This window comes from Sander lucioperca, chromosome 13 (assembly GCF_008315115.2).
Source record: "Sander lucioperca isolate FBNREF2018 chromosome 13, SLUC_FBN_1.2, whole genome shotgun sequence".
Taxonomy (NCBI): Eukaryota; Metazoa; Chordata; class Actinopteri; order Perciformes; family Percidae; genus Sander; species Sander lucioperca.
Genome location: NC_050185.1, coordinates 13798564 through 13820866, shown reverse-complemented (window position 1 = coordinate 13820866; position 22303 = coordinate 13798564). Strand labels below are relative to the sequence as shown.

The window sequence follows — 22303 nt, the reverse complement described above, 5'->3', positions numbered from 1 at the left end:
ATACAAACTATTTCATATACATTTGATGCTCAAGCGGATCTGAAGTAGGGCAAGTTACATAAAAAAAATCACTATGATGAAAGGTTTTATATGTTAAGCTATTTCTCAAAGGGTAAAAGTCATTGAACTTCAGAAAACTTTAAAAAGGCTTATATATAAATACAAAGAACAAACATGACATTCCTATTTAAAATATTAGTTGCATGCATACAGCATGTTGTGCCATTAAAGTGAATTAAATCTGAATATAAAAAGGACTTCACACTGCATTCCAGTGTGATAAACTTAAGAGAAATATTATGACTACATCCTCTTATTCAAACCTATTATTATATTCATATTTATGTAATTTCACTCTATTGCGGTTATTTTGAATATGGTTGATAAACTAAGCCCTTATTGATATGTGGCTGACTCAGTGTCTGTTTAGACTCTGCTGCATTTCTGTCTCTACAAAGTGAGGAAAACTGATCTCTATCCTGCTTTCATTCATGATGCAGGCTTCATATTACATACTTATGGCTCCACTTAACAGTTCCTCAACAGTTGTTCTCTTTTATAAACACATCACTCACATTAGGAGTCTTTAAAAACACTAAATATGAATAGATGAGTATGATGGAATTGTGTATGTGCAGGTCCAGCAACTTTAGATCTTTAAATGTTGCCCTGCAGAGTGTCGTGGTCAGAGCATGTCGCTGGGAGGAAACACAAACCACTGCTGAAAGATGCCAGATTTCTAAATCTATTTTACATTTTTCATTTACAAGTCGCCCAATGTGACTAGAAATAGAGGGAAATATAGCCTTTTGTTGTTTGTGTAGTCTATAAGATCTTTTTGTCTCTAAACTTGTACTGAAACAAAGGACAAAATAAGATCCAAGACCACTTGTAACTATAAACCACTTGTAACCCCTCATTTCTTGGGTGAACCCACCGTAATACTGGAAGAAAAGATGACTGTTTATAACTGTATGAAGTAATCATCAGCATTCCCACTTTTTGTCACACACAACACCACAGTTTGAACAGGGTGAAAATGTAAAAATGTGCTCACAATGAATATGAAAAAAAGATTTAAGTGCAGATAAACATGAAAGACCTGTGTGAAGGAATGTTATGTTCAGTGTTCATAGTCAGGTGTGCTCATATTGCATGTGTGTATGTGGAAGGCTAATCTATCCACTCATGCGTCTATCTTATATAATTGATGAGCACAGTATCACCATGTTATTCTAACCCTGCAGGAGAAAGAAAAAAGGATAGAGGGATAGAGAGAAAGGAAAATAATTTAGCTCAAATCAGTTTAGGGAAGCCATTAACAAGCAGTTTGTGTAGTCCGAGCTTGACCTTTTTATCATCTCTGCTACATTTTTTGGAGTAAAGTGGTGGTTGGACTCAGGATCATCATGATACCATGGTGGCCCAACTGCTAGGGCTGGTCTTTTTATTTCTACCTACCAACCTGGTCACCTTTATCACATATGGTAAGGGTTTTCCAATGTCTTTAGATTAATTTGCAATTATCTGAATTGCAGTTAGAAATTGGTTTTCCATATAACATAATTTGAATGTTTGATGAACATATTAAGACAAAAATTCTTCATCATTTATAGACTTTCAGTAGAATCTGTAATTCTGTTCGAATTTAAGATTGGGATTATAGCAAAACAAATACTTGCTATTGGAGGTTGATAGTTTCATAACAATATATTGACAATATTCTTTGTTATGAATGTATATAAAAACAAACAAAACTGTATCACATATTACACAAATTTGTAACCATGATTTCTACACAGTGGGAAATTTTACAGTTAAAATATAAAAATTGTCAGCGCTGTTTGGTGAAAAAAAAAAAATGGTGTCATTACCGTTTCTGTACTGCATTTATTGGTCCTTAACACATACACTAATACCAATATGTCTGCCATGAGCTGATATCAATGGACATATTGGCCTGGCCAATTTATCAGCCTCTAATTATGAGCTAAAATTGAAATAGAAGATGTTTTGAAATGTTTTGTTTTACAGTGTGTGAAGAGTTTTCTTCTAATGTAATGCATAACAGTGGAACAGCTCACTGAAACTGTGAATTTAGAGTTAACAGAGAATGAGAATGGCTAAGAAAGCCAAAGATGGTTGACAAATTGAACGGGGCTGGGAGAATAATTTGACTAATTCATTATCTGTTTTGGAATCCCTTATTGAACTATTAGTGTGTCTGAAACTTAACAGTGTAATCAATCCTGTAACTGAACACTGGCAGGGCACACAACACCACCATCTCCTTTTCTTTCACTCACACACACACACACACACACACACACACACACACACACACACACACACACACACACACACGTTTGCTTGCATGTCAGTGTTTCCTCTCCCTCCTTCAGCGGTGGAGATCAATCCCAAATGGGAGGTGGTGTACCAGGACACCAGTGTGTATGGAGTGGTGGGCAAAGCGGTGATCCTGGAATGCGGTCCCACCTTACCTGACATGTACATATGGAGCTTCACCATGCCTGGAACTGAAGCTATAAGAGCTGTGGTGTATGATTTGGGGAAAGGACAAAGGATCCAGCAGCTGGCCCAGATGCTTGGACAGCTCACGGTCATCTCGAACAGTGCAGCTGTGAGCATCGAAAACCTGCCTCTGGCTGCACACGGCCTGTTCACCTGCCAGGCTTTCTATGACATGGAACAGGAGCCCAAAGTCTTCTACTACTATGTGCACCTCACTGTCAGAGGTAAGACTACCTGCACTCTGAAACACTTACCTTCATCAGGCAGGGGCGTAGCTAAGGGTGTGTGTGCTTGTGTGGAATGGGGGGGGGTCTCTTCATATGAAAGCAGATGAAGAACAATGTTCTTCAGAGATCGTAAACGTACCTAACTGTGTGACTTTGTCTTTAATACAGTTCCCGTCAGTAAACCTTACCTACTGATGAGTGATGTATCTCCGGTGGAGGGATCTACAATGTGGATGCGCTGCAATCTGGAAAATGGCACTGGACCTATCCAGTATGTGTGGCAGTATGAGACCTCAAGCGGCAACATCTCAGCCTTTGCACAGGGAAACACCAACATTATCAACGTGACCAACATCAATCGCAACCACACCGGCTGGTACCGCTGTGTGGCCAGCAACGCCGTCAACAGCGAGAGCTCTAACTGGTTATGGCTGGACACCATCTGTGAGTATTTGGGAGTTTGGGTGTATCTTTTTATGCTTTTATATCTTTTACTTTCCTTCTTTGGCATTTGGTGTGTGAGTAATCAATAAATTGTGAGGACATGCAGCTTTAGCATTTGTCACACTCAGAGAAAATGTAACCATGTGTCATGCAATGAATGATAACTTTGAGTCATCACCTAACAACATTATCAAACCTGCTTGTACTATATATGTTAATACTTGAATTCCAGTGGTCTAAATTTGAGGTACGGACGCTGAGCTCATGATCTCTTATAGGCAGACTGTAAAGTTGATGTGAGAAGAGAGAATGAAGCAGGAGGTGTCTCCTGTTAGTTGTGTTCGTAACATGTCTGTGTCTTTCATATCTTGAGTGTGTGCATGTCTTTTCTCCTCAGTTGGCCCGGATATCCCTCAGATAGACGTGACTCCGTACAGTATAACAGAGCGGGGATATTCAGCCCTGGAGAGAGAGACTGTCTCTTTACTGTGTCAAGCCCAGTCCAACCCGGCCAGTCAGTATGTCTGGTTCTACAACAACTCCCAGGTCTACACCGGGCCGCAGTTAAACATCACTAAGATCCTACGCATGCACACCGGCGACTACACCTGCTCGGCAGAGAACACCTACCTCAACACCCGCTCCAAAAAAACCATCAGCCTGACTGTCTACTGTGAGTGTGAGCTGTGACCTCTTATCGCCTTTGATTTTCGTCATTATTAACACTAAACATCCTACTCAAACACAACTTCCTTTTCACTTTTAATTAACTCTCTCCTGTTTTCAGTGTTACGCAGAAACCTTTTTTGCCTCTTCTGTTTTAATTCATTATAATTATGGAGGTTGTCTGTGAACTTAATCTCGTGCCATGTGATGAATGATAACTTTGAGTCATCACCTAACATTATCAAACCTGCTTGTACTGTATATGTTAATACTTGAATTCCAGTGGTCTGAATTTGAGGTACGGAGACAGTGCTGTAGCTACCATTGCAGACGCTGAGGTCATGATCTCTTATAGGCAGACTGTAAAGATGATGTGAGAAGAGAGAATGAAGCAGGAGGTGTCTCCTGTTAGTCGTATTTGTAACATGTCCGTGTCCTTCATATCTTGAGTGTGTGCATGTCTTTCTCCGCAGTTGGCCCGGATATCCCTCAGATAGACATGACTCCATACAGCATAACAGAGCAGTATTCAGCCCTGGAGAGAGAGACTGTCTCTTTACTGTGTCAAGCCCAGTCCAACCCGGCCAGTCAGTACGTCTGGTTCTACAACAACTCCCAGGTCTACACCGGGCCGCAGTTAACCATCACTAAGATCTTACGCATGCACACTGGCGACTACACCTGCTCGGCACAGAACACCTACCTCAACACCCGCTCCAAAAAAACCATCAGCCTGACTGTCTACTGTGAGTGTGATCTGTGACCTCTTATCGCCTTTGATTTTTATCATTATTAACACTGAACATCCTACTCAAACACAACTTCCTTTTCACTTTTAATTAACCCTCTCCTGTTTTCAGTGTTACGCAGAAACCTCCTTTGCCTCATCTGTTTTAGTTAATTATAATTACGGAGGAGCCTTTCCGGGGAACCATCACCTTATCGTGGTGGAGAGGTTTGTGTGTCCCTATGAACCTGAGGGCTATGTTGTCTGGAGCTTGGTGCTCCTGGTAGGGTCTCACATGGCAAAGTGGTCTCAGGTGAGAGCCAGACAAAGAATGGTTCAAAAACCCTATGAGAAAATGAGGAAGCCCTCGTTTTCCCGGAGGAAGCCCGGGGCCCCCGTCTGGAGCCAGGCCCAGATGGAGGGCTTGTCAACGAGCGTCTGGTGGACGGGTTTGCCACGACTTGGCACCTCCCTCTCCATCCCATGTGCCCACCACATGTGGGAGGAACCGCTGGGGTCGGGTGCGCTGCCACACGGGTGGCAGTAAAGGTCAGGGACCTCGACGGACCAGACCCGGGCAGCAGAGGCTGGCTCTGGGGACGTGGAATGTCACCTCTCTGTGGGAGAAGGAGCCGGAACTGTGGGAAGTGGAGCGCTAACAATTAGATCTGATGGGGCTTACCTCTACACACAGTCTTGGTTCTGGAACTATACTCCTGGATAGGGGTTGGACTCTTTTCTTCTTCAGAGTTGCCCAGGGTATGAGGCACCGGGCGGGTCTGGGGATACTCACAAGCCCCCGGCTGAGCGCCGCTACGTTGGAGTTTACCCCGGTGGACGAGAGGGTCGCCTCCCTACACCTGCAGGTTGTGGGGGGAAAACTCTGACTGTTGTTTGTGCATATGCACCAAACAAAAGTTCGGAGTATTCGGCCTTCTTGGAGACTTTGAATGGAGTCCTGCATGGGGCTCCAGTGGGGTACTCCAGGAACGGCCTACCTGATCTAAACCCGAGTGGTTGTTCGTTGTTGGACTTCTGTGCTAGTCATGGATTGTCTATAACGAACACCATGTTCGACCATAGGGATGCTCATAAGTGCACTTGGTACCAGAGCACCCTAGGCCAAAGGTCAATGATTGATTTTATAATCGTTTCAGCTGATCTGAGGCCGTATGTGTTGGACACTCGGGTGAAGAGAGGGGCGGAGCTGTCAACCGATCACCATCTGGTGGTGAGTTGGGTAAGGGGGTGGGGGAAGACTCTGGACAGACCTGGTAAGCCTAAACGGGTAGTGCGGGTAAATTGGGAATGTCTGGAGGAGGCCCTGTCCGACAGACTTTCAACTCACACCTCAGGCTGAGCTTTTCGTGCATCCCTGTGGAGGCTGGGGGCATTGAACCCGAGTGGACAATGTTCAAGGTTTCCATTGCTGAAGCTGCGGCGGGGAGCTGTGGTCTTAGGGTCCTGGGTACCTCAAGAGCGGTAACCCACGAACACCGTGGTTGACAACGGTGGTCTGGGAAGCTATCCGACTGAAGAGTCTTTCCGGGGTATGTTATCCCAGAGGACACCAGAGGCAGTTGCAGGGTACCGAAGGGATGAGGATCAGCACCTCTAAATCTGAGGCCATGGTTCTCAGCAGGAAACCGATGGAATGCCTACTCCAGGTAGGGAATGAGTCCTTACCCCAAGTGAAGGAGTTCAAATACCTTGGGGTCTTGTTCGCGAGTGAGGGAACAATGGAACGGGAGATTGGTCGGAGAATTGGCACAGTGGGAGTGGTATTACATTCAATTTATCGCACCGTTGTGACGAAAAGAGAGTTGAACCAGAAGGCAAAGCTCTCGATCTACTGGTCAGTTTTCGTTCCTACCCTCACCTGTGGTCATGAAGGCTGGGTCATGACCGAAAGAACGAGATCCAGGGTACAAGCAGCCGAAATGGGTTTCCTCAGGAGGGTGGCTGGCCTCTCCCTTAGAGATAGGGTGAGAAGCACAGTCATCCGTGAGGAGCTTGGAGTAGAGCCGCTGCTCCTTTGTGTCGAAAGGAGCCAGTTGAGGTGGTTTGGGCATCTGGTAAGGATGCCCTCTGGGCGCCTCCCTAGGGAGGTGTTCCAGGCACGTCCAGCTGGGAGGAGGCCTCAAGGAAGACCCATGACTAGGTTGAGGTATTATATCTCCAACCTGGCCTGGGAACACCTTGGGATCCCCCAGTCAGAGCTGGTTAATGTGGCTCGGGAAAGGGAAGTTTGGGGTCCTCTGCTGGAGCTGCTGCCCCCGCGACCCGACCCCGGATAAGCGGACAAAGATGGATGGATGGAATTACAGAGGTTGTCTGTGATCTTAATCCCGTGCCATGCGGTGAATGATAATTTTGAGTCATCACCTAACAACATTATCAAACCTGCTTGTACTGTATATGTTAATACTTGAATTCCAGTGGTCTAAATTTAAGGTACAGAGACAATGCTGTAGCTACCATTGCGGACGCTGAGGTCATGATCTCTTATAGGCAGACTGTAAAGATGATGTGAGAAGAGAGAATGAAGCAGGAGGTGTCTCCTGTTAGTCGTGTTTGTAACATGTCCGTGTCCTTCATATCTTGAGTGTGTGCATGTCTTTTCTCCGCAGTTGGCCCGGATATCCCTCAGATAGACGTGACTCCGTACAGTATAACAGAGCGGGGATATTCAGCCCTGGAGAGAGAGACTGTCTCTTTACTGTGTCAAGCCCAGTCCAACCCGGCCAGTCAGTATGTCTGGTTCTACAACAACTCCCAGGTCTACACCGGGCCACTGTTAACCATCACTAATATCCTACGTATGAACACTGGCGACTACACCTGCTCGGCACAGAACACCTACCTCAACACCCGCTCCAAAATAAACATCAGCCTGACCGTCTACTGTGAGTGTGATCTGTGACCTCTTATCGCCTTTGATTTTCATCATTATTAACACTGAACATCCTACTCAAACACAACTTCCTTTTCACTTTTAATTAACCCTCTCCTGTTTTCAGTGTTACGCAGAAACCTCCTTTGCCTCTTCTGTTTTAATTCATTACAATTACGGAGGTTGTCTGTGATCTTAATCCCGTGCGAATGGGCCATGTCTGTAATTTGTGAAGTAAAAATTCCCCCGCAAATGACCTACCATATTTCACTGAGTACCGTGGTCCTGTGATAATATTAGTCCCGTGCGAATCGACACGTCTGTGATTTGGCGGGATTGTATACAGTAATTTGTTCAAGGTTTTTGTTTCCTGTGCGCCTTTTCATCCCTCTTGCGAAGACGGATATGGGATCGCGGGGGGCTGCGGACGACGCCTTTCATGGCCAACCAAGTCTGGACCACTGCCCGACCAGAGTCCTCCGTCCCCGAGTCCATGTGTAACAGATACTCACTTTCTATGACTATGGGCCCAGAAGAATCTTAGGTTTGACTACTGGAGCACAGAGATACTCAGACAATGGTGTTTTGAAGTTGAACAATGCCGGCTTTTTTTTATATAAAGAAATGGTAAATGGATCCACATACAACATACAATTTGACAAGAACAACAGCTTGAATGCCAAGATTCACAATTTTGGCAAATAAAGATCCTACAGTCCTTTGTTTTCTAATTCTTTAGGTGCACCTTTCTAACCTGTCACACTACACTTCAGGTTCACAGTTCAATGTTCAAGTTACTATGGAAAAAAATATATATATATATATATATACAAACATTCATTGAAATCACAATCATATACCCCTGTATAACCAAGTACAGTACAGTCTCAAGATAATTGAGCTGGTAAGACCAGTGTATGTTTCAGTCCAGGTGTACAGAAATGAATGTGTGCAAAAGCTGTCCTACCGCACCGGCGGAAGCAGTGTACATGAACAGACTCAAAACTCTTCCAGACTCCTGTGGGGGAAGGCTCGCCATCAATCCTGGGTGACACAACTTCACCAGAAAAGAACAAAACATACAAAAAAAAAAAACCTGACCTGTCAATAGTCTAGAGTCAGAGAAATATCATAAGTATCAATTATGTCAAACTATTAATTTCAATGTTATTTACCATAATTGGTAAATAACAGCATTATAATGAACAATGTAAAACTAGCTGCTTTACAATGTACACAAATTCACATTTTCAAAAGAAATACACAATATACAAAAGTGCTGTGTTAATAACATTATAAATTAAAATCTCATTAAATCAACATTCTCACCGATTCTGTGTAGCAGCCTGGGCACACCCAAAATGGCGGTACCCAGCACAACTGAGATTTCCACAACTAGCGAAATAAAAATAAACTTACTAAACATATGCACTCTTTCACGGAAGAAATATAGCGAACAACACTTGATAATGTATCCTAATTCACAATGTAGGTGTTTTACCTTGCTTGTCGAACTAGTTGAAGAAAGATAACACGGAGGAAACTCCCGGCGCGTTTTTTTTCTTTTTCTTTTGCCCAACAGATTCAATAGCAAAGCAGTCAAGTTCCACCGAGGCCCCACGGATGCAAAGAACCGACTAACCGTCAAGATGTCTGCAAAATCTAACACCAATATATGTAACTTCTCAAGCTCTTGACAATAAAACGGCAGGATTTCTCTGTAAACTCATGTTATCTCTCCTCACGCTAGTCTCTCTCCCGCAGCTCTTTTTCTTTAGCTCCGAACGGTAGGCCGTGCCATCATTCCTACCCGCGCCCGATTGGCCCAAACGGACATGTCAATCACCCCGCCCGCTCACCGCGACTGGACAACGCCTCAAACCCACATACCCACATGCATTCTCCAGCAACTTGTCCACATGCATGCACACAGTGATCCAATTCACCCATTAATCACCACTATATACATATACATATATTCCATTAGCCCAAGGTCATATGGGTTACACATGCACTCCCCGCGGCTTTGTCCAAGGGCTGACGGTGATGCTGTGTGGGTGCCGCCGGGACGGGGATAGGGTATGTGCCCCATGTAACCTCTACTGGGCCTGGGCCAAAAAGATACGTAACCCCGACCCAAGTGTGGTGCGGTGGCCTCTCCCTGGCCGTCCTCCGAGCGCCTCCGGGTAGCCAACTCATGGGGTACAGATATTTCTGTAAATTCAAGTAAAAGCAGGCTTCGCTTATCCCCTGTGAATGCGCCCCACGAAACGCAGATGTGGTGGGGCAATTTCTAAATCACACGAGGTCCCTAGATGATACTAATCCCGTGCGAATAGGGCTTAAGACTTCAAAACAGACCAAAAAGCTTGCACGCACGCACGTCATTATTTGTTGTCATACTGTTTTGTTTTTGCTGAGTTTATGCATTTCTGCTTGTTACTCAGATCATGTGTCTGACCTAAAACAACTCATCCCTCAAGAGAGATAGAGAGCATTTCCTTTTTGTACACATCTTTCACATTAGAGAAGACAGGCTTTGTACTGACTTGACATTCATCTGTGTTACCTAGCTTTATCCTAAGAAAAAGTTGTAAGTGAATAGGTATCTAATTTTCTTCCTATAAATTAAGATGTTTTATTGCCAACACCCTGAACACACGGGCACATTTTGCCTCGTTACGCTGAATCTTATCCCCGCAGACCCACCTGATGGCTCCCCCTCCTGTTCTGTGGAGGCAGCTCTGAATTATACTGCTTTGAGACTCCTCTGCTCTTGGCCCGGCGGATTACCCTCCCCCTCTCTCCACTGGACCGGACTCATGAATCAAGTGGGCCAAGATGAGGCTGGCACAGGGCAGCAAACAAATCCACTGACCAATACTGCCGTCTTGCTGCCATCTGAAGGCCTCAACTCCAACAGCTTGTTTACTTGCATGGGCTCCCACCTGGCACTTAAATATTCAACAGAGTGCAGCACACGCACATGTAAGAAACAAAGAAAGAGGACGTTTTTTTATGCTCATTGTGATCACACATCACTTAAACCTCTTTCCCTCCACTAGATATTCCCCCTGCAGAGCCGGAGTGTTTTGCCTATGTGACTAACAATAAACAGTATCTGATGCTGTCCTGCTCCTGGGATGGAGGGGCCCCGAAAGCCTTGGTGTGGTGGGAGGGCCCAGATGGCCAGGCCAAAGGCGGAGAAGAAAACTCCAACATCCTGATCCTTCGCTACGGCACCGCCCGCAGCGGGAAACCCTACACCTGCCATGCTAAGCATCCACTTCTGGTCCAAACCAAAACCTGCAGGCTCACACTGGGTCAGTGCACATTGTCAGACAAACCCGACAAGAAAATAGCAAATATATTTCGTTAATCAATTTATTTATGCATTGTCCCCTGTAGAGGCTCCTGTATTGCTGACACAGCGCAGAGTTGTGTCTGTATACGAGGGGAGTGACGTTCAGCTCACCTGCAACCTGAGAGCCAACTACCTTCCTGTCAGTGAAATCACCTGGTTTAACAATCAGGGTGTGGGCGTCCTAGACACCTCAAAGTACGCACTGCTGCAAACATCTGCATGGGCCAATCTGACTGTGAGAGACACAGATGAGACTCAAGACAGCGGCGAGTACAGATGCTTCGCTTCCAATGCAGTGGGAGGAACTGAAATCAATGTCACTTTAGTGATCAAGAGTAAGTTTTATATTTTATCTATATTGGTTGTCTTACTGCTAGAGCTTTTCAAAGGACTAATTTGACATTTTGGGAAAAACGTTTGCGAACTGTACGGAAAATATGAAGCTGCAGCCATCAGAGAGCTGGAACCCAGGGACAGCAGCAGGCCCTGCGCAAAACCAAAATGTTAAAAGAATTGTGGTGTAACAGGGGTACACATGAGTATTTACTGGTTTTATTTGTCTCTTTAACAGGGTACCCCATGCCACCCAATGTGACCCTGGTCAAAGTGATGTACAACAGCCGACAGCGTAACGAGGTGGAGCTGGAGTGGCAGGTAGAGAATGAAGGAGGAGGAGGATGGACAGGTTTCATCCTGCAGCATATATGGGTGTCAGAGCAACCAGGAAGGAGAGGCAGCAACAATGTTTCAAAGCAGGAGATGGAGGAGAGGATCAGTCCACCAGACTGGTACTCTAATATCATCCAGGGCCCAGAAGTCAGGATCTATACAGTAGGGAGACTGACACCGACCGTTACCTATCAGTTCCGCATCACGCCTGTCAACCACCGCACCGTCGGACATCCTTCTGCTGCAAAGACTCCAGGTATAATAAGTGAACAGAGTGAGGAAAGTATGGTCAGATACGGGATTTATGGCAGAGAACTGAGCAAAGACAGGGGCTTGAGTTAGGGATGTCTTAACAAACAGATGATGAAAATACATGCAGGAGAAAAATGACAGGTGACAGGTGAGTTATGTGATTATTTATTATTGTGTGTGTGTGTGTGTGTGTGTGTGTGTGTGTGTGTGTCTGTGTGTGTGTGTGTGTGTGTGTGTGTGTGTGTGTGTGTGTGTGTGTGTGTGTGGGGAGTCTTCCTGTAAAAGCAGATTAAGAACATGTTCCTCAGAGTCCGTAAACATACCTACATGTGTTTTGACCTAGTCATGAAGACAGTTCCCGTCAGTAAGCCTTACCTACTGATGAGTGATGTATCTCCGGTGGAGGGATCTACAATGTGGATGCGCTGCAATCTGGAAAATGGCACTGGACCTATCCAGTATGTGTGGCAGTACGAGACCCGCAGCGGCAACATCTCAGCCTTTGCACAGGGAAACACCAGCATTATCAACGTGACCAATGTCAACCGCAACCACACCGGCTGGTACCGCTGTGTGGCCAGCAACACCGTCAACAGCGAGAGCTCTAACCGGTTATGGCTAGACACCATCTGTGAGTATTTGGGAGTTTGGGGTAGGATTTGGGTCTGGTCAAATAAAAAAATAAATAAACCATAGATAAATCCATTTTATTTCTACTTTGTATAATACAAACCCTCAAATGCCATACAACCATGGCAACAGACCTATTATATACTGTTTTCAGATTCAAACTTGTATTTTGTGATTCTACAAGAACATGTTTGATTACATGCTTTAATGTTCAAAAAACACTTTATTTTTCTCATACTGCCCATGGCTGCTGCTGCACCTGTATTCAGCCTCACCCCTATTTGTCACCGGGCGCGTCTGTGCTGCGTTCCGGAGGACCAAACATAGGTGTTATGTGACACCAAGCCGAGAGTAGAAAAAAACCTTGAAAGCAGAGCGTTAAGAACATTGGGAAATCTGAGGTTTTTGCTCACAGGGATTTCTCTGAAATATGTTTACTTCATTATTTAAAGCTCTGGCCACGTTTAACATGAAATTATATTGTAACATTATAGATATGACAGAAATTACAGAAAAGCATTAGGTAACAATCTCAGCATTTGTCACACTCAGAGAAAATGTAACCATGTGCCATGGGTTGAATGATAACTTTGATAAGTCATCACCTAACAACATTATCAAACCTGCTTGTAGTGTGCATGGTAATATTTGAACTCCAAAAGTCTGAATTTGAGGTACGGAGACCGTGCTGTAGCTACCATTGCAGACGCTGAGGTCATGATCTCTTATAGGCAGACTGTAAAGATGATGTGAGAAGAGAGAATGAAGCAGGAGGTGTCTCCTGTTAGTCGTGTTTGTAACATGTCTGTGTCCTTCATATCTTGAGTGTGTGCATGTCTTTTCTCCGCAGTTGGCCCGGATATCCCTCAGATAGATGTGACTCCGTACAGTATAACAGAGCGGGGATATTCAGCCCTGGAGAGAGAGACTGTCTCTTTACTGTGTCAAGCCCAGTCCAACCCGGCCAGTCAGTATGTCTGGTTCTACAACAACTCCCAGGTCTACACCGGGCCGCAGTTAACCATCACTAAGATCTTACGCATGCACACTGGCGACTACGCCTGCTTGGCACAGAACACCTACCTCAACACCCGCTCCAAAAAAACCATCAGCCTGACTGTCTACTGTGAGTGTGATCTGTGACCTCTGACCTTAGACCATGCCATCAGTCCTCCTGCTCCTCTGTGAACCTCTCCACCTAGTCCTGACCTGTGTTTTTCTGTCTTGGTGCTGCAAATAGCAAGGAGTGTAAAAGACTGAGATGATAATTCAGATTTGGCATTTATAGCACAAGACGAAGAGAACACAGATCTTATCGCCTTTTCAGCATTATTAACACTGAACACAACTTCCTGATCTTTTCACTTTCAATTAAACTCCTGTTTTCAGTGTTACGCAGAAACCTCCTTTGCTTCTTCTGTTTTAAACAGTCATACTTCATTCAGTCTTATTCATCTCTCATTTTTCAAGCTTCCTGTACACACTAAGACTTTAAAACAGACCCAAAAGCATGCAAATGCACTCATACACACCCACACACATTCCCACCCCCGTACACCTCCACACACACTCACAGCAGAGTGTGGCAGTGGTGTAGACCAGGCTCCCACATACAGTGCTCAGCCCCTCCGCTGATTTTGTCTTGTGGCCACTCACGGTCTTGCAACGAAAATAAAAACCTGCGACCCAGAAAGGATTTCCCTGATAGGCCACCATTGTAAAAGAGACGTCTGTAAAACTGCTGCCAGGACACCTTGAACTGCAAACACGGGCAATTATGACTCTTTCTATAGTATATTTTTAAGCCATGAGTTGTTCATCTTTGTTAAAGTTTTCCAAAGCCCAGAAAAATGATTTTTTTCCTCAATGACATTACCGCTGTGTACGAGCACACTAAGCACATTCGTGTTGTGTCTTGGGTGAGACATATCACTCGCATGTGAGTGAATATTGGCGTGCAAACAGTGGCAGATCTAGAAAAATTTACATGGGGTGGCAAGCGGTCTTGGCAGGGTGGCATGGGAAGACGGTACACAGGAATCCCTATACTGTATGTAAATGGCTTTAAAAAAACAAACACAAAAATACTTTTAAACTATTATTTTTTATATAAAAAGAAAGACGAGTGGCAAATAGAATTACCTAATGCAGTTATACAGTTTTAGTCTATCATGGCATTTGTTTTATTTTTGTTTGATCATAATTACTGATAAAATTAGACCCATTCATAAATCTTTACATATCTAACCCTATAACATATACAACAAAAATAGCCAATAACTGAAAACATGTTATTTTACTGAGTGACATGTTATGCTACTGTACTGCAATTTAAATGGAAAGAGAACAAAAACATACCATGTTGTCCAGGGGTAACTGCAGTTACTGCACTCCCTGTCACTGTCACTCTTTCTTAATCTGCAGCCTCCTCTTCATCCCTCACATTCAATTCTTTTTCCTTACCTTCCTCCTTCACTTATTTCTTCATCTACTTCTGTGGTCTTCTCCTACTCTGACCCTCCTGGTCTCTCCAGTTTACTGCCTTCTTCTTCATTTCCCTCCTTCTCTTCCTCCTTTGCACTTCTACGATACAACTTCATTGTCAGTTCACACTGACATTCATTTTGCATCCCTGAGCAGCTCCGCTCAAAAGAAGAAATGAAAAGAAAAATACACACAGAGTAAGACAACAATTACATATAAAGTACAACGATGAAGACATATCAACAGCCATGGCAAAGAAACATGTTTCATAATATCCTCAGATCAAGATCTTAATTGGCAGCAAACTGATTTTGGTTTAGCAACAGGATAGACTGATGTATAAAAGAGTTCTTAAGCCTGTTGTATCTAACCAAAGTGACTCTAAATCGCCTGTTAGAAGGCAAAAGTTGGTAATCATAATTTAAAACATGCATGAAGTTAGAAGAGATGCTGTTAGCAAGTCTGAGCATGCTCTTCTTGTGGATTGCTTGAAAGGAGTGTGCAACAGGTTGACCAATGATCTTAGAGCAAACTTTGAGTTGATTGTATAGTTTAGTTTTAAGTTTAGCAGAGCACAGAATCATCAGAATATTTCAAAAGAAACTGGTTGGGCACACTGGTGGTACAGTCTGCAGTATACACTGTAAATAGTATGGGTGAGCTGATACAGCCCTGAGGTGTGCCGTTTGTTGTAATAGGAGAGGAAAGTGTATTAACTTTAACTTACTGAACCCTGTTTGTAAGAAAATAGTTATACCAGTGAAGAAGGTTTGGGCTGGGAGTTTGGGCTGGGTTCTCTCAATTTTCTTTGCAAGAACTGGCAATATCCCCACTTTTAGCTTTCCTTTCATTTTTAGACTTCAGCTAATCTCTCCAGCTATTCTGGCCTGCAAGAGTCAAGATGTGAAAATCTCTGGTCATCCTTGTATTACATTACACTGTAGGGCCATGTAGCTAATAAATAAATATAAAATCAGAAGAGTTATCACATGCACACAGTTATGTGTAGACTACTTAATCCAATTGTATTTTTATATTCCCAGTTCAACAGAAAAGCATCTTACCTGGTTTAATTTGTGCAGCCTCATTGCTGTGATATGTGACTGTAAGGGGATTTTATAGTAATGTTATGGCTTACCTAGCTAATCAAATAAAAATGATCGATCTCCTCACTGTGCAGTGTGTTGTAACGCAACGTTGTCAAAGCGGCAACCCTCTGTAAACGTTATGGATTCAAACATGCCAGTTTTTAGTATTTATATATATATATATATATATATATATATCAGACTCGCTGTGTATATATATATATCAGACTCGCTGTGTAAACGCTTCTCTGTACGTTTGATGCAGGGACGTAGCTAACTATTTGAGGGCCAGGGGCCTAAGATAACATTTACAATTATTTATTGTTTATTTCAATGTTGTGAGAAGTTTGGCGGTTTGTTTTTACAAATACAGTTTTAAGAACACCAAAGTTAGGGGGGGCAAGACCCTGCAGTTGGGGGGGCAGTTGCCCCCCTTGCCCCCCTGTAGATCAGCCGCTGCATGCAAATGCATTTATTGTCTCAATGCGCCGTACTGTCATCATGCAAATGTATCAATTCAGCTGCGGACACAATGATTAATGCTGTGGGCTGTGGCGGTTCTAATGTTAACTTAAATGTGAAAATTACAACTTTGACCATTCCTTTTGTTTACATTGTCTCTCTTGCATTAAATAGGCTATGCTTTAGTGAGAATGGGATCGCCACGCGCTTAAAAAAAATATGAATTGCAACCGAATTATGCAAACCAGGAATATTTTTTTGTCCTCATTTGGATAAAAGATTGGCAGAGCGTCGTTCTGGTGCGCTCCATGGATGCAGCCCATGGATTTATCATTAGAATATAAGATGCAGCCCTTTACAGTAGAAGTCCACCAGCATTTCCTGAACGTGCAGTCACCAGATCCAGAACGCGTTTTGTTCGTTCACATAGCCCGAGGCATCATGGGAGAAACACTACCGTGCATAGTCAGTGGTCACGGAAGTAAACCCTGAACCTTAGAAATCTTTTTGGCAGATGCACAACAGAGCAACTCTCATAGGAATGAACGGGGCTCCACCATTAACGTTGCATCCAGCTCTTATAATACATCCATGGTGTAGACCTATTCTCCTGTTCAGGTCGTCTGGGAGGTTGATGGGACTCTCTGGCAGGTACCTTGCTGTGATGTCACAGCCATGGCAAGTGTTGCTTGTCATTCTGCTCTCCTGTTTTGTTTTTACATTTCTGCTAGTAACTCAGATCATGTCTGACCTAAACGTTTCCCCCAGAGAGATACACATCTTTCACATTAGAGAAGACAGGCTTTGTACTGACTTGACATTCATCAGTGTTACCTAGCTTCATCCCATTCCATCCATTCAAAGTTGCAAGTGAATAGATGAAAAGCATTTTCCTCGTATAAATTAGGTAAGGTGTTTCATTCCAAACACCCTGAACACTGCAGCACCACATGCACTTTCTGACCTTACAGAACCCCCATTTTGCACATTACTGCCTCGTTACGCTGTATCTTATCCCCGCAGACCCACCCGATGGCTCCCCCTCCTGTTCTGTTGAAGCAGCTCTGAATTATACTGCTTTGAGACTCCTCTGCTCTTGGCCCGGCGGATTACCCTCCCCCTCTCTCCACTGGACCGTACTCGGGAACCAAGTGGGCCAAGATGAGGCTGGCACAGGGCAGCAAACAAATCCACTGACCAATACTGCCGTCTTGCTGCCATCTGAAGGCCTCAACTCCAACAGCTTGTTTACTTGCATGGGCTCCCACCTGGCACTTAAATATTCAACAGAGTGCAGCACACGCACATGTAAGAAACAAAGAAAGAGGAAGTTTTTTATGCTCATTGTGATCACACATCACTTAAACCTCTTTCCCTCCACTAGATATTCCCCCTGCAGAGCCGGAGTGTTTTGCCTATGTGACTAACAATAAACAGTATCTGATGCTGTCCTGCTCCTGGGATGGAGGGGCCCCGAAAGCCTTGGTGTGGTGGGAGGGCCCAGATGGCCAGGCCAAAGGCGGAGAAGAAAACTCCAACATCCTGATCCTTCGCTACGGCACCGCCCGCAGCGGGAAACCCTACACCTGCCATGCTAAGCATCCACTTCTGGTCCAAACCAAAACCTGCAGGCTCACACTGGGTCAGTGCACATTGTCAGACACACCCGACAAGAAAATAGCAAATATATCTATATATATAAATTAATTTATGCATTGTCCCCTGTAGAGGCTCCTGTATTGCTGACACAGCGCAGAGTTGTGTCTGTATACGAGGGGAGTGACGTTCAGCTCACCTGCAACCTGAGAGCCAACTACCTTCCTGTCAGTGAAATCACCTGGTTTAACAATCAGGGTGTGGGCGTCCTAGACACCTCAAAGTACGCACTGCTGCAAACATCTGCATGGGCCAATCTGACTGTGAGAGACACAGATGAGACTCAAGACAGCGGCGAGTACAGGTGCTCCACTTCCAACGCAGTGGGAGGAACTGAAATCAATGTCACTTTAGTGATCAAGAGTAAGTTTTTGATTTTATCTATATCGGCTGTCTTACTACCAGAGCTTTTGAAAAGAATAGTTTGACATTTTGGGAAAAACAATTGCTTACTTGCTGAGTTAGATAAAAAGATTGATACCACATCTGTATGAGAAATATGAAGCTGCAGCCTTCAGAGAGCTGGAACCCAGGGACAGCAGCAGGCCCTGCGCAAAACCAAAATGTAAAAAGATGAAATTACGGAGGTACAGGGGTACACATTTACTGGTTGTATTTGTCTCTTTAACAGGGTACCCCATGCCACCCAATGTGACCCTGGTCAAAGTGATGTACAACAGCCGACAGCGTAACGAGGTGGGGCTGGAGTGGCAGGTAGAGAACGAAGGAGGAGGAGGAGGATGGACAGGTTTCATCCTGCAGCACATATGGGTGTCAGAGCGACCAGGAAGGAGAGGCAGCAACAATGATTCAAAGCAGGAGATGGAGGAGAGGATCAGTCCACCAGACTGGTACTCTAATATCATCCAGGACCCAGAAGTCAGGATCTATACAGTAGGGAGACTGATACCAACTGTTACCTACAAGTTCCGCATCACGCCTGTCAACCACCGCACCGTCGGACATCCTTCTGCTGCAAAGACTCCAGGTATAATAAGTGAACAGTGAGGAAAGTATGGTCAGATACGGGATTTATGGCAGAGAACTGAGCAAAGACAGGGGCTTGAGTTATGGATGTCTTACCCCTAATTTCCAACAGGCGCGTCTGCGCTGCGTTCCAAGTGCGTCGTCCAGTGAGTCTTAAGCAAGGACTTGAATGTTTCAACGGTCCGAGATGTTCTTATATGAATAGTCAATGCTTGGCCACGGTGTGTCCAAGAAGCGTGCGTGAAGCAGCTCTCCGCTCAAGATATGCGCCAATTCTATTTTCACGTGAGCCGTGGGGGTTTGGACAGCCGGGCAGTAGAGGGTGACACGGGAATCAATTGTCGCTCCCATCCCATCCCGAGCCCACGAAAATACTCCTGTCACATCCCGTTCACGTGACTGCCCCTCCAAAAAAATCCTGTCCTGCAAAATTCCGAAAGACTCCCGAATCCCGTCCCGCTCCATATGTTGTATAAAGTTATCAGACTGTGTGTGTGTGTGTGTTTGTGCACAGCTGCAGCGATGACCCGAGGGAGTGAGAGCAGCTCCTCTGCTCTGATGTTGTGTGAATGCAGCACTGCAGAGCAGTAGTGAAAATTTTTCGAGACTCCCGCACGTCACGGTATTCCCAATCAACAAGCATATTGTGAGTTGTAAGTGGTTCTCTTTTCTAAAATGAAATGCCTCGCAATCTTTGGGCGCACCCACCACATTGCAGCGTCATTTTTTAATTTAATCTCCAGCTCCTTCCCGCTCCCGTTGATTTCTATGCTCTATCCGTCCCGAACACATTACAGTGAAATTGACTCCCGTACCACGGGACTCCTGCGAGAATCATGTGACCCGCGGGAGTCCTGAAAAATTGTCACCCTCTACCGGGCAGTAAGTGAAACAGCCCTGCTCCTTACCTTTCCTCTAACTGGCCCTGTGTGCTTTTTCTTGTAAATTAATTGTGTTAATCGTACCATGTATATCAGGATTTGACTGCCAACCAGGGGGATTGTTTATGGCTTGTAGGTTAGGTGTCAGGGTAGGATAGGCCAGTTAGTTCAACCCCTGTATGGCCAATGCATCAGTTAATGCACACCTACGCTAAGTTCAACAGGGTTGACTTTAAAGGGAACCCAGGTAACTTTTGCTGAACAGAAGTAAAGAAAGAAAGAGAGTAATGAAATGTCATATGTCAGTAATGTCATACAGCAATCTGCCTAATTGTTTGCCAACATTAGCCACCATAAGCTACTGGTCATACCAGACCAAGTAAGGCTGCAGCAGCAAAACCACACAGTGTATTGAACTTACAATTATGAAAGAATGTGTTATTTCCTCTTTCAAAAGTAAGTCTTGTTGTACATAATTATTTTGTCAACAAAACGTATGAAGAAACTCTTGAACTCTGGCTTTTAGAGTGAAGCTAACATTTACAAACAATCATACATTTGGTTCATTTCACGGTACAAGAACAACGCTGACATGGGTTGAGAACCACTAAAGGTAGCTGAAAATATGAAAAAGATGTGAGACACTTATCAAGTGCAGAAACTGTTTTCTTAGAGGTGTACTATTTTGCAATGTGTAACTGTGATGTGTTGCAGCGGAACCACGCTACAATGTGTACCCTGCTGTGATTGGAGCAGCTATAGGCGGGATGCTCTTTGCAGCCTTCCTAACAGCGCTGCTGCTCGTGTTCATAATCCGCAACCGCAACAACAATCCTCGTGAGTCCCATACACAAGCACCAAGTTCCTAATGACTTGATTTAAAAAAAACAAAAAAACATTGTACAATTATGTTGCATTAATGTTCTGTGTTTCTTCTCCCAGGATTACATGACATGCTGTTTGGTTTGTGAGTATCTGTAATACTTTCTATATACAGTATAATAGCAGCAATGAAAAATGTGCAGTTTAATGATGTTGTCAGCCAATTCTGTTTACAGACATGCTATTAAAACTGTTTTTTTTCATTTGGTGTGTCCAGGCAGCATAGCCAGTCAAGAGAAAACATCAACTTCCCAGAGGATGAATTGGAAGGCAGGTCAGAGGGAGGAATAGAGGAGATTGGTGGATCATCCAGTCCAGGCAAGATGCACCCACACTGCTCGCATTGCCAGACCACAGCACTGTGGAGTAAGGTCTGGCTACACCACAGATACATTCTGGGATAGGAGGGAAAAAAAAAACGTTAGGCGGTGCTAAGTTCCGGACACAGCGACTGTGGCTCTGCAAAATGTTCTCGTTTTGGTGGATGCATCCCGCAAAAAAAAAAAAAAACACATAAAAAATAAATAAAGTTAAGTGTTCACAATACAGTAACGTGAGCTATTTAAATTAAATTTAATAATTAATTAATTTTTTTTTTTTTTTAAATATAAAAAGGTGCAGCACACTAACACAGGTGTTTCCAATTTTGGTTGATTAGTCTGAAGTTTGGCAATGAATTTGTAATGAATATTTAAATTTCTGATTTTTTTAACAAGGTAATTTAACTTTCGTGGAAAAACCATATTAGACTCAAATGATTCAAATCAGAGTATTTTTTGTTTGCCATGAAAAGTGTGGAGGGTAGCAGTGTAAGTTGTTTCTTTTGACTCTCATATACAATCTTACATTAACAAGTTATAATAAAATAACACATATAGCTTTCAAAGTATTTTAAATCATGTAGTCATCTTGTGAGCTCATCAGATTTTATGAACAGTCGGTTTCGACCATCAGCAGAACTAATAATCTTGTTGCTCATCTACCTGATGCTGAACCTTGTCGCTGGTCTTTTCCAGGTCCAACCATGGCTTTACCCCGGGCAGCTTCACCCCTCACCACCTCACCTGCGAGTGCCACCCCCGCCACCAGCCAAGCCCCTCCCCCTGGAGACGACAATGAACCTGTCAGCAGCACCATCACCGTCAAGGCTACAGGCTCATAGTCATACATGTAGGCTATATCACGGACTCCTTCGGTTGTAATTTTACCTGGAATTAAAGGTTTTGCTGACAGTTTGGACAATTATTACAGTATGTAGCATGTGACCTAGATCTCAACTACATTTACAAGCATATTTTTTGCTACAAAACTTTGATCTTTTGATTTTTACATTGTTATGTGTGTATACTGTTTAGCCAACAATAAATGGATTTGCATGGATACTGAACATTGGAGTCAGCTCATATTAAACCCTAAAATTATTCTTTTTTTTTTGTTCATCTTCATTATATGCATCAGT

The 22303-nt window shown here is 44.0% G+C and overlaps 2 protein-coding genes across 2 annotated transcripts; both read left to right on the top strand.

The window, feature by feature from the left end:
• Positions 1-1275: 1275 nt before the first annotated feature.
• LOC116065023 (V-set and immunoglobulin domain-containing protein 10-like 2) lies at positions 1276-22217 on the top strand. The gene is made up of 12 exons (XM_035990979.1): positions 1276-1487; positions 2403-2756; positions 12130-12405; positions 13255-13530; positions 17462-17746; positions 17823-18080; positions 18167-18457; positions 18726-19082; positions 20677-20799; positions 20905-20929; positions 21062-21162; positions 21861-22217. Exons 1-12 carry the CDS (start codon positions 1418-1420, stop codon positions 22004-22006), a joined length of 2562 nt encoding a protein of 853 aa, XP_035846872.1. The 5' UTR covers positions 1276-1417; the 3' UTR covers positions 22007-22217.
• LOC118492997 (V-set and immunoglobulin domain-containing protein 10-like 2) lies at positions 9902-11903 on the top strand. The gene is made up of 4 exons (XM_035990934.1): positions 9902-10477; positions 10555-10812; positions 10898-11188; positions 11425-11903. Exons 1-4 carry the CDS (start codon positions 10123-10125, stop codon positions 11862-11864), a joined length of 1344 nt encoding a protein of 447 aa, XP_035846827.1. The 5' UTR covers positions 9902-10122; the 3' UTR covers positions 11865-11903.
• Positions 22218-22303: the final 86 nt, after the last annotated feature.

What these genes read in the sequence shown, in the direction of transcription:
- LOC116065023 (XM_035990979.1), top strand. Translation starts at nt 1,418, where the DNA reads ATGGTGGCCCAACTGCTAGGGCTGGTCTTTTTATTTCTACCTACCAAC. An exon ending in CATCAGCCTGACTGTCTACT is followed by an intron (nt 13,531 to 17,461) that starts GTGAGTGTGATC and finishes TTATCCCCGCAG; the next exon opens with ACCCACCCGATGGCTCCCCC. An exon ending in CATGACATGCTGTTTGGTTT is followed by an intron (nt 20,930 to 21,061) that starts GTGAGTATCTGT and finishes TGGTGTGTCCAG; the next exon opens with GCAGCATAGCCAGTCAAGAG.
- LOC118492997 (XM_035990934.1), top strand. Translation starts at nt 10,123, where the DNA reads ATGTTTTATTGCCAACACCCTGAACACACGGGCACATTTTGCCTCGTT. An exon ending in AGAGTGCAGCACACGCACAT is followed by an intron (nt 10,478 to 10,554) that starts GTAAGAAACAAA and finishes TCCCTCCACTAG; the next exon opens with ATATTCCCCCTGCAGAGCCG. An exon ending in TGTCACTTTAGTGATCAAGA is followed by an intron (nt 11,189 to 11,424) that starts GTAAGTTTTATA and finishes TCTCTTTAACAG; the next exon opens with GGTACCCCATGCCACCCAAT.